General features: G+C 39.8%; 1 protein-coding gene across 1 annotated transcript in view; it reads right to left on the bottom strand.

Annotated features, from left to right (window-relative positions):
• SVEP1 (sushi, von Willebrand factor type A, EGF and pentraxin domain containing 1) overlaps nucleotides 1–12,738 on the bottom strand; it is a 220,901-nt gene that overhangs the window by 73,489 nt on the left and 134,674 nt on the right. Inside the window, exons 28-36 of the mRNA XM_058302548.1 lie at nucleotides 9,589–9,713; nucleotides 8,546–8,669; nucleotides 7,564–7,734; nucleotides 5,579–5,752; nucleotides 5,040–5,159; nucleotides 2,374–2,550; nucleotides 2,065–2,149; nucleotides 1,255–1,446; nucleotides 84–251 (exon numbers count right to left, since the gene is read on the bottom strand). Coding sequence (XP_058158531.1) covers nucleotides 84–251; nucleotides 1,255–1,446; nucleotides 2,065–2,149; nucleotides 2,374–2,550; nucleotides 5,040–5,159; nucleotides 5,579–5,752; nucleotides 7,564–7,734; nucleotides 8,546–8,669; nucleotides 9,589–9,713 — 1,336 coding nt within the window. The remainder of the gene's footprint in view (nucleotides 1–83; nucleotides 252–1,254; nucleotides 1,447–2,064; nucleotides 2,150–2,373; nucleotides 2,551–5,039; nucleotides 5,160–5,578; nucleotides 5,753–7,563; nucleotides 7,735–8,545; nucleotides 8,670–9,588; nucleotides 9,714–12,738) is intronic.

Here is a 12,738-nt window from a genome sequence, read left to right as displayed (position 1 = left end):
TCTGCACCAGGGAGCAGTCACTCCCTCGGCTTCATCAGTTACTCAGCTCCCTCTGCTCCTTTCCTGCATTAGATTCTACTCACCCTTCCTTGCAAGTGTAAGTGACGGTGCTCCCAAAAGTGAAGTTACTCCCAGCGGTGACAGCATCTTGGATGGCAGGAGGCTCTCCACAGAAGACAAGGTGACAGGTAGGTGGCGCTCTGTCCCAGCTGCCTGACGCTGTGCATTCAATGACGGAAGGGCCCTGTAGGCTGCAGGGAAGAACGACATTGCTCCTTTCAATGGCAATTTATTACCACTACGACATAAGGGAGTCATTTACTGCTATGAAACTGGGAGGACTTAGAAGAGAAGATGGGACAGTTGAGGAATTTAAATAAAAGGGAAAAATCAACAGGCTGTAAGCCATTTAAAACAATAAGTGTGCTAAAACAGCATAACAGTAGCAACTATCCAGCGCAAAATAAAACAGGGTCATGTGCTCTTTGGTGGTTCTGTAGGGCATTCAGACCTGTGACCTGCAGATTCCTGGGTTATTTGAGAAAGAATCCTGCAGGAAAGGGAACACTCTCTGGCGTAGCTAAGTCAGGGCAGTGAAGGTAAAAGGGCACTGCCCTCGCCGTGAGCCTGGGCATCTGGACTTGTTGGTCATGACTTTGAGCCCTGGTGTACAATTGACCTTACAGCTTCACATCCCTTAGCCATGGCTTATCTGTCTTTGCTTGCCATCTAATTCATTCATCGCCTGTATCATTTACTTGACCTATTTCACGTCAGATCCTGACTCTTTCTACTGTCCCTTCTCTTTGAGTATATGTGCAATTTTATGAATGCCATTTATCAAATTAATCTCTGCGGTGTTAAGGACGCACACCCTTTCCTCAACATGCTTTTTACAACGTCGTATGCAACAATGAGCATAAGCTTGGTAAGTTGTTCTGAAAAGAATCCATGGTAGAAGTATTTTATCAGAGGTTGTAGTATGCTTCACAAACAATATGAGCTTTCATGTCTGAAGTCTGATCGTTTATGGCAATTTAGTGGGCTCTGCGAGTCGATGTTCGATTGAGTATTTACTATCCCCTTGGAAATTCACTATAAACGAGACCTCTGGAAAATAACAAACTTGAGATTACCCTTTACATTTAGACACTTGTATTTAAAGCCAGCCAGTCACATACAAATGAAACCTATCGAGTTAATAATGAGGAACAAGGTATTGTAGGAAGCTTGGCTGGTGCCTGTAGATATTACCTGTACCCGCTGTCACATGAATATGATGCAGTAGAAAGGTAGGTAAGCCCGCTCAAAATATAGTTCCCATCAGTTATGTTTTCAGGACTAGAACACTTCACCAATTCACATGCAGGAGGAGAATGACTCCAAGAACCACTAGCCAGACAGGATGATTCTTTATCACCAGCCAGGCTATATCCTTTATTACACCTAAAGGAGACAGAGGAAAATGACAGAATTTGCTTTATATCTTATAATTTTACCTTGGCCAACACCTCCAAAAATATTGAGAACTTTCACATATTTGAAGATTTCTTTTTTTTAACTACTGAAATAATCCTTTTTCGCCACGGTTGAAAACTGTACATCTTTCCCAAAGGAACCTTGTTGGGTAATAAGTAGAATAGCTTTAAAGATTTGGCTTGTCTCTAGTTTGTACCATTGGTTAGTAGTTACAAACAGAATTTACCTGGCTTGGAGGAGGTCTGGTCTAGTATAGGCTCCTGAGATAGGAGACATATTTGGTTTGGAGCCAATGCCCCAGTTTATAGCAAAAAGTATTTGTTGGCTTAGAGAATGGAGGCACCCATTCTCAGGGCCTCTCAAGGCAATTAGAGGTATTAATAACTGGTCAGGGGATTTAGGGAATCTGGATATGATGACCATTAAATTATTGGAACAGACTTCTTCACAGTACATATAATTCAGATAAATTTGAATTAATTTAAAAACATCTGGAATTATTCTTGTCCCTTTCTCCCAGCATTATATTATTGGCAGCAGGCCATCAACTATTTCTATAATACAGTTTTAGTTTTAGACACTTACCTGTATGTCACTTTACTGCCATAGGAAAATGACGACCCATCAATGCTACCATTTTCTGGAACAGCTGGTACACCACAGGAAACAGCTGAAAGGGGGAAAAACAGAAATCATTCCTTTTCTTAGCTAGTGTGTGCAAAAATCTCTGACAGCCTTAGGGGCAGCTCTAGGTTTCTTTGTCAAATTTAAATGTGAGCCCAATAGTTGAGTTTCAAATACAAAAAACATTGACACATCACCACCCTTTGTTTCTACCCCTTACATTTTTGGGAATGCCAACCACAATAAACAGGGAAAATTTACCAAACGTACGTTCACAATATGGTATCAGATGATTCCATTCTCCAGTCTCCAAACACGTTATTTTGGTTACTCCCATCAGCTGGTGGCCTTCCTCACAAGAAAACGTGACTTCAGCACCCACTGTATGAATCTCTCCAGAAGAAAGGCCATTTTCTGGATTTCCTGGAGCCTTACATTTTATAGGTTCTTCAAAGAAAGAAACAGTTTTTGTGGGGCAATAAGTGGCTTTCACACAACCATGCCAGATCTCTCAGCAAGAGAATTTCACTATAGTTAAGGCACCAGGTCAAATACTGAGACATTAGAACAGAACATATACTTAATAGGCCCTCTACCAACATGATTTTGAAATAGCAAGCACTAACAAAATGATCCAAAATTTATCTGATCAAAAAGGTATTTGCTTATGGGGTAAATAGTGATGGCTCCAAGGATGGCTCAGAAGGCCTTCAGCACCCCATGTCTCCACCCTCCCCACAATCTCGCACCCCCTTTTTAAGAGCAATTAACTTTTTCTCAAACTCCTATCAAAGCTGCACAAATGCAGGTTCAGGAGATGTTCCCAGCTTCTCTCACCAAATATATTGTTGACCATTAGCCTCTTCTGTGTACAGATTCAAGGTCACAGGAGGGGAAACAAGTTAGAGGTTCAGGGCTAGAGTGAAGCAATTGGAATGAATGTGATACTTGAATTCTCAACAGGAGAGGACATCTGATTTAGTCTTCCTGAAGGATATTTTGCTGAATAAATTAAGAACTTAAATGAAGCTCTCTCAAGAAAAAAATGCAATCTATTTTCGTATTTTGGGAAAATAACCAGAAATAAGGACAAAAATTTAGAGACCCGAAAGCTTATTACACTGTTTTCAATAACATTTCACCTAAATGTTAAAATCCAGAGAAAAATTAATAGTGGGAAATCCATAAAGTAGATTATAATGCAGGAATTAAAATCATGTTCTCAAAATATTCAGACATAAAAAGTGTTCATAATCTAATATGAAATAAAAAAAACACAAAGAACGGTGTATACAATGTGTGTTTTCCTATATATGTGTATACACATATTTACAAGCACACAGAAATAATACTAGGGTGATGGAGCCTTAAATTCTAACAGTTGGCCTTGGTATTTCTGGGTGCTGGGATTACAGATGATTTCAATCTTCTCTGTTTTAGTAATTTGCGTATTTCTCAAAGCAGTTGTATGACTTTATAATTGAAACTATTTGAGGATATTCTTTAATTTACATTTTATTTGATAATAAACGTAAAGGTTAAAACTATGCCATCTGAATCCTTTGCACTCTTACCTCTCACCTCTACACCACACTCCCACATTTTCTTGCCACTTACACGTCAATTTCTGCTATTGTAATTGTTAATACAACATTTATCTTATAGTTCAGAATAATCTGCAACATTTGAATTCAATTTGGACCCAAACTGAGAATATTTATTCAGACTAAATCCTGGTGAACTGCTTTCAAAGCTCACCATTTGATAAGTTTGCCTTTCTTTGTGCAACGTTTGCCTTTGTTTCTGTTGTCTTTTAATCTTAGTGTCTTTCCTCTTTGTGGTTTTGTGATTAAAGTATTTTTTAATAAAATTATGTTTCTTTGTCTTCCATTGCATATAAGCAGTCTTCTCAAGGTTTCTTCTGGTTCCTGTACTGATTTATTTTCAGTGACGTATTCTGAGTCTTCAGGATAAAACCCTTTCCTTTGAGCAGTATTTTTACAAAAAGCCTATATTTCAAAATTTGTTTTATCAGTTTTTACTCATCCTTTAAAGAGAAGAAAATTTTCCAGATCAGATATGTCCCTAGACAAGCTTTGTAACTTGTTCTTTGATAGTATTTTCAGATTGTGAATAGGATGATGAATGCACAAACATCCAATACTCTAAATTAGAACAGATCTCCTGGCTTCCATTTTTATTTCTATTGTCTGACTCACTGACACTTTCCTGATTTTATTCTGTGTGTCTATGTGTGTTTTATAGTGGAAAACCTGATCTGCCACAGGTAATGATGTATCACATCTGGGGCTTTTCCCTCTGTCCCAAACAGTACATTGGAGACCTATACCCTGATGACTTGATGCACTATTTTAAATTCCTCTTTCTTTCTGTCCTACCATTTTATGGGACTTGCTTTTGCCATGAATATAGAAAGCAGCAATGGATTGAGAAATGGGCCAGAGTTTCCAAAGTTATCACAAAATGTTGACAGGTGGGAAGGCTAGATGTGCTTTTTTTTTGCAATGATCTAATTCTGTGCCCCTGAAGCAGAGGAAAGATGTTGACAGTGAAAATGTGATAAAGGATATTTTTCTTTTCATTGACAGCTCTGTTAGTTCACATGTAGGGAAAAGAGGCCACTGATTATATTTCCAAATCCACACTATTTTCCTGGTACTACGTACCATTCTGGTGATATAGATTGGCTCTCGGTTTTGACTTTTAGACCTTGGGAAGTTAAAAGAGGCATAGTACTAACTTAAAGCACCTGTAGCTGTTATTTACATGTCTTTTATGAGAAGTTTATCTGTTCTTCCTGTCTATGACCTTTGAAGTTGAAAATGTTGGCTTATTTAAAAATAAATTACATTAAACATATATACTTGAATTTAAAATTGAATAGGAATTCCAAGTTATATATATTTATTAGTTACCTGCACAATTTTTACCATCTCCTGTGTATGGTGGGATACACAAGCATATGTAGGATCCATTAATATTCAAGCAGGAAGCATGCTCGCTGCAATCTGATCCAACTGCACATTCATCAACATCTAAAATGAAGACAGTGTGTAAATGTTAAAGCTGATCTATTTTTTAATGTATATTTTTTACTTTGAAATCATTACATACCACTTAATTCATAATACTTTATATACACTTATACAATTTAAATATAATAAACACAGTCACATTGCAGACACACAATAAAAGCTATTGTTGTCCTTGTTTATAGATGGGTAGAAGACCAAAGATAAATAAGGGGAGTCTATCATGGTAAAATATAGCCCGTTAAAATGTAAAACATTTAAATAATTTTTTGTTATAATGGCTTGCCCAGAGCTTACTGGGATGAGATGAAGTTATCCTAGGAATGCCACGATAGCCTTCTGGGTTACCAAATATATTTGGGATGACTGTCTCCAAAAGAGTTAGAGTCAGCCCACACAGTACCTGCCAAGATTTATCTTACCAAGGCATGAGGGTGAAATGCCATTCCAGTTCCCATTATCTGTGCAGAACATCCTCGAATCACCCAACAGATAGTAGCCATTAGTGCATTGGTAGGTCACTGTGCTGCCAGCATGGAAGTCCTCGGCTGAATAGAAGCCATTCTCCAATGAGGGTGGCACCCCACAGCTTATGCCTGTGAGGTGACCGGATAAAACACAACTACATTAGGTGTGAAATGCTTGGAGGACATTACATTCATATTAAACTAGTGGTTTAGATGAGCATGAACTTTTTCAATGCACGCAAATAGACTGCAGCATTCTATTGGCAGTGGCATGCTGCAGCCACATTTAGACCCTTAGTATTTGGTACGTTGTCTGGCACATGGTACACATGCAATTCATTCATTCACCAATACTTAGGTCCTACTATCATCTAGACATCCTAGGTTCTGGGGTTACAGTAGTGATCCACAGATAAAATCCCTGCCTTGTAGAACTTGCTTTGTAGCAGGAAATAGATAAACAAATGATAGGGCAGGTGGTGGTGATTCCGTGGAGGAACTTCCCTGGTCATGCTATCTGAAATAGCCATCCCGCCTCCACTCAAGCCCTTCCATTTTTCTATCCTATGTAGTGGGTTGGATAGTATCCCTGCAAAATTCATGTCCACCTAAAACCTCAGAATGTCCCTGTATTTGGAAATAGGATATTTGGAAGTGTAATCAATTAAGTTAAGATGGGGTCAGACTAGATTAGGGTGGACCCTAAATCCAATGACTGGTGTCCTTTAGGAGAGGGAGATTTGGACACACACACATGCACGAGGAAGCGTGATGATGGAGGTAGAGGCTGAAGTGATGCAGCTGCAAGCAAAGGGACACCAAGAACTGCGAGGAGCCACCAGAATCCAGGAAGAGGCAAGGAAGGATTTTTTCCTAGAGCTTTTGGAGGGAGCATGGCCCTAATGACACCTTAAGTTTTGGGCTTCTAGCCTACAAAATTGCAAGAGAATTAATAGTTCTTGTAATCCACACATTGGGTGATAATCTCTTACGGAGGCCCTAGGAAACCAATACACCTACTCTAATTTATTTTTCTTCATAGCCTTTACTACTAGCCCTTACTGACTTGGAGCTGCCCTGGATGGTGCTTCAGGGGCAATCACCGGACATTGTAAATCCTCACAGGGCCCACTGGATGGAATGGGGGAGAGTATGGGCCATGATGTGGACCATTGACCATGAGGTGCAGAGGTGCCCAGAGATGTACTTACCAAATGCAATGGATGTGTCATGATGATGGGAGTGAGTGTTGCTGGGGGGGGGGAGTGGTGGGGTGGGGGTGGTGGGGTTGAAGGGGTCCTCATATATATTTTTTTAATGTAATATTTTTACAAAATCAATTAAAAAAAACTAGCCTTTACCATTATTATCTACATGTAAATAATATTATATTTACTTGTTTATCTTCTGTATCTCCCACTAGAATGTAAACTCCGTAAGAACAGGAGAATTTTTTCCCCAACTGCTATATCTCCAAGATGTAGATCTGTGCCTAGGACATAGTAAGTATTTAAACATTGCGGAAGGAAGGAAGGGAGGGAGGAAGGAAAGAAGGAAGGAAGGAGAGATGTAAGGAAGGAGAAGAGGAAGAGGAAGAGAAAAAGAAGAGGAGGAAGGAAAGAAGGAAGGCACCCAACTCAAGAGATCTTGTCCCTGGTTTCCCGCCCATCAGTGGTTCATCTCCCTCTGGGCCTCCAGCCTACATGGTCAGTCATTTCTTGTGCCATCTTGCAGGCATTCACAGGTGGTCCTTCTGGATCATCATTACTCAACTTTCCTTCATGCCCAGCACAGCTCATTTCACAAGGGAAATATTCAATGAACAATTGCTGTTTGCTACTGTGAAGTATCTAGCCTTCATCTAGCTTTCCTGAAAAGTATTCTGATGCTTCCAAAGTTTTTCAAGAGCCACTGAAATGACTTCAACAAAAGCAGCTCACGTTCACAGTGAGGAAGTGGCTGGGACCACTGTCCTTGATTCAGACAGTACTGTACAGGGTTCCCGACCATCTGGAAGCCTGGATCACAGAACAGGCTGACTTGGGAGCCTGGCTTTGAATCTGCTGATGCTGTTCGCAGATGAGGTACCAATCCTTCCATAGGTGGGCAATCTGTTGGCAAAGAGTAGAGGGCCAGAGCTTGTCAGTAACATGGGGGCAGCAACACTAAATCCGGGGTTTTGAATCTTACTGTGCACCAATATTTGAGAGCCACACCACTGATATTAAAACAAGATAGCCAGACTTCCGGCCAGCAAAATTACTAGGGAAAAGTATTTGCATTATAACCAATCTTCCTTATTTCAGCAAAATTCTGCTGAATATATTCTTTAAGGAAAAGAAATTGGTATTTTAGGAACATTCATTAATATTCATTAATTCATTAATAAAATACAAATGGTCACAACATTATTAAAGGATCATGAATTCTGGAACCTTTTCAGAAACTTGTTTAAATTCATTTAATTTTATGAGGCAGTTTTGATGGTTCAGAGTTTGCTACTCAATGTGTGGACTGTAACATCCACTGATTTTCTCGCTGGGCTCTCACTATCCTGTTTTCCTCTTCTAGATGCCTGCCAGGAAGTAGAGAGCCCAAAAGAGTGGCCCATCTCAAATTATGAGCACAGAACTGGTGGCGTTTAATCTTATCCTTCCTCTCACTCTATTTTCCTAACCTTTCTTTACCTTTGCCTGAATTTCTTCTCCAGCCAATTTATACCCTGTAAAAAAACATATTTCAGAATTTACAGCAACAACAAAACTAGCCTTTGGATGAAGGTAGGGCAAAAATGCACTACTAGTTGAACAATAAATTGACAGACACATGACATTTGACCAACAGAGAATTTTGAATCGTTCCCTTTTGCTACCCCAGGGTACTCAAGAGGTGGTGGAGTCTGTGGAAGAAGGAAATTCTAACCAGAACAGAATATGCTCTCGGAATCGATATTCACTTTCCCCACAATTCCCGACAGGAAATCAGGCCAGGCTAACACATTTCCTTTATTGAGTTCCTCTGGGCATGAGGTAGCCAGTGATTTCACCTGAAAGTTTAAAAACACATCTTTAGATAAGCCTTACTTGCTACATGAAGACAGTTATTATTTCTTAACTTAGTCCTTTTAAAATGTTCACAGCTGTTCCGGGGGTGGGGCATAGCAGGCTTTTGGCTGATATGTTTTTCGGGGCAACAGGAAAGTTTTCTTCTCCCTCAGCTCCCACATCCTTGACATTTATTTTCCCAAATATTTCTCCCACTAGGCTCAGTGCTGTCTGACTTTCTCAATTGTACACACACAGGCAATCATTTCTTGTCTAAACTTGCAATTTGTTAAGATTATGCAGAGATGCCCCTTCTCCATTCTACTATCTTTTACTTTGATCTAGAGTTGAGGAAACAGCCTTAAAGCAGTTCTGCTACTGTAATAACAGAAGTAAATGCTTATCAAGCCCTCTGCATGTGCTAAGCCAAATCATGAGATGTATAGGCATTATTTAGGTCAATCCTGTCAAAAATCCATGAAGTAGTTCTATTTATTTCTTTTTAATAGGCCAGACAATTGAAGCTTAGAGAAGTTGAGTGATTTAAACGCAGACTGTCTCCAAACTGCCTCTAAATACTGGCTCATCTCTTGCTCACTATCTATGATCTCATACTTTAGTTGGAGGGATGGGAAGTATTATTCTCTGTGATTGCTTCCAGCTTTGATATTACATGATTTTATAAAATAATCATTTCCAATGAAATTTAAGATCACCAAGAAACCCAAAAGGGAGTTCCTTAAAGTTACTGTTGATAGCTCTGCCTGGCTTCCTCTACGCCCCAAGCATCAAATGATACAAGTGATCATTTCTGAAAACCAAGAGCTTACAATAAGATATGGCATCATTAGGCTGTTCACAGTTTTACTAGGTTTGTACCTTTGCATCTCATTACTGTCATACACTGAAAATGGAATTGACCTGCTGTGGAGACAAGACATAGTCCCAGAGGTTGAGCTGGCTTATGGAGCCCACAAAAGACTCAGCTGGGTTGAATCCCTCTCCTTTTTTGTCTTGCTCTTGCCCAAGAACTAATGCGCCACCACCTACAAAGAGAGAGAGAGAGATTAAAAAGGAGGAAATGGGCCTGAATATCTGTAATTTCTAAAAGGCACAGACAATATAAATGTATTGTAGAGCAGTACTGGAAAACTAAATCATCTAAACATACCACAGGTTTTTCTCAATAAGGACAAATTCAATTCTTTAAATGACAAGAGAAAAAAACTACCAGATAGGATTTAAATTATATTGGATTAGTGAATATTTAACTGGGAAAACTATACATGCAATATATGTACAAGTATATAATATTTTATGTCATCCAAATAGTTAGGTCCCATTTCACCTACTCTCTTCTAGGAAATTATCCTCCTTGCCAGACTAGTAGCTAATCTTCACTTTCTCATTCCTTAATCTAAAATGCTATAATTTCTATCACCAGTTCCAGGGAAGCTTTTAGAGTTCCCTGTGGCCTCCTAATTGCCAAATCCGGGGGCAACCCCACCTTTTTAATCTCTTGAAACTTCTGTCATTTTTTTCTATAGACCATTTTATTTCAGTAAATTGTCCTTCCCCAAAAGAATAAAACATAAAAAATAAACTGTCCTTCCTGGGTGTCTGGATGGTCTACGCTTGCTCCTCCACGTCTACTCTCCACCCTTCTCCCCTCTGCCTTGTGTCCCCAAGGCTGACTACTGCGGGCTGCACCACTGGACTCCTTGTCCTCTGGCTTCTGTTTGGGTCTGGCCAATGGGAAGGACAGCAGGAGACAGAAAGTGGGAAGCAAGAGCAACTTAATCTCTTGGCTCCCTTTGGGCCAGGCTCCAGATTGGCATTGTCTGCTTTCCTCCTGCTAAGGGCACCACTTCCCTTGGGTGATTCCTTTCCTGTCACTACAGGTTTGGCTAAATTCAGGCAATTGCTTCTGGTTCACCACTTGTGGCCTCCTATTTTGCTAGTCATGGGATTTTCACTCTCAGCCCTGCCTGCATCTCTGAAAACAGCCCCTTCATGAATCTCTCTTTGGTTACTCCTTTTGTGGGTACCACCTATTTCCAGCCAGGACACATGATGTTCCCACAATCATATCCTCTTTGAGTTCTTCTCAAACCTTTCTTCTCCTTCTTAGATTCTCTTTTCTTCCTGCCTCTGAGATGCTGATGCTCCCAGGATTTTACCCCCCACCTCCTCTCTTCTCCTTTCAACTGCTCTCTCCATTTCCCCCACTCTGATCTTACTCACTGGCCAATCTGTAGACCCCACTGCTCTTTCATGATTCTCCAACCTACATTTTTTGCCTTATAAAATTAATAATTAAAAAATTAATGCACACATATGGAAGAAAACTAGAAAAAAAATAAGTCTAAAGAAACGTTCTTACCTCAAAATAATAATTTGATAGTTTTGTGTATTTTCTTCCCGTATTTCTTTGTATATATGTGTGTGAGATATTTTTAAAAACATAATTCAGACCCTTACTTCATATGAGAGTTTGAATTTTTCTTTTCTTCTCAAACATCTTATTTCGTGTTTTTAAACAGTTACATTATTTTACCCTATGAATGCACAACAATCTACAATTTGCTTGATTATTTAATTTAATAAACATGTACCATTGTATATTAAAGTTGTTTCCAAATTTGGTACTAAAATAATGCTTAGTTAAGCATATTAATACATAAATATTTATTTGGGTCACTGGTTATTTCCTTCAGATTGATTCCTGGAAGTAGAATTGCTATATGCATGCAAAGGGTTTCTCTAAGTCTCTAGACATGAATCTCTAAAATGCTTCCCTGAAAAGTTGCATCAATTTTCACACTTGCCAGCACTCTATAGGAGGATCCACCATTCTGAATCCCTGCCAATAGTATCTTATCATAGAAAACATTTCTGCCAATTTGATATAAAGTGAAGTCAGATCTGTATTTTTAGCTGCCTACTTTTAGATGTTCGCATTCCTACAATTAGAACTCCAACAGAGACCTCAAACCAATATATCTAAAATCAAATACTGAATATCCCCCCTCCAGTGAAAACTGTCCTTTTACTAGACTTATCTTAGCTAACAGAGACTTTAAAAACCTGGTCACCCAAACTGAGGCCAGCCAGATACCAAGGTCTGTCAACTGGAGCTCACCAACATTAATGGAGGTACAGCAGCCCATCTGTCATTACTGCTGTGGCCAGACAACCATCTCCTGTGGGTGGCTACCATAACCATTTCCTGGTTTTAGTTTCCTGTTGCTTCAATCCACTTTCGGCTCTTCCATCTGGATTTAATTTTAGTTTTAAGATAGAAATGCTCTTTTTTTGCCATAAAAGAAATAGATGTTCATTATGAGAACATCAGGAAAAAAAGAAGGAAATAAAAATCACCTGCAATATCACTACTTGGAGGAAAATTAGTTGAAAACAAGAGCAACCAAAATTAAAAACAAAAAGCAACCAATAGACAACCAGCGAGATCACAGCAGAGTAAGGAGTTCCTGGAGTTAGCTTGTGCAACAGGGCAGTTAGTAATCACCCAGAGCTATCTAAAGCACCTGTTTGGGGGCTCCAGGAAACCAGAGGAGCATCCTACAACATCCTTGAAAGAACGGAAGGAGGAGACTGCCCATCTGCAGAAAAGATTCATAAGTAGAGCCCTCCAAGCCACAGAGGCCAATGCCCATCCTCCACTGGAGGCACAACCCGCCTCAGGAGCTATTCTGTGGCTGGAATTGGAAGCTCCATTTCCCAAAAACAGGGGAGAAAGAGATGGTTGGGCACCAACTTCAGCTACAGATTAGTAAACTCAGTTGGCTAAAGGATAATCCTAAGAACAGCTAAAGTTTGAACCTGTCTGAATCAGAAAGAGGCCAGTAGCCACCATCTTAACTCTGTGCCTGGCATGAGGGGAAGTGGGGCAAACCGAAAATCACAGTGCTGGTAGGGACTGGCTTCTTTCCATCCAGATTGGATTGCAGCTCTAGCATAAGCCCCAGTCCCACCTCCGGCAGGTGGGGAAACCTGCTCCAGACTTTCCAGGAAAAAACAGGTCACATTGCAGAGGCCAGTGATCATTCT

This window comes from Dasypus novemcinctus, chromosome 8, assembly GCF_030445035.2.
Source record: "Dasypus novemcinctus isolate mDasNov1 chromosome 8, mDasNov1.1.hap2, whole genome shotgun sequence".
NCBI lineage: Eukaryota > Metazoa > Chordata > Mammalia > Cingulata > Dasypodidae > Dasypus > Dasypus novemcinctus.
Note: the sequence above shows the minus strand (reverse complement) of the source record. Positions and strands in the feature narration are given on the sequence as shown.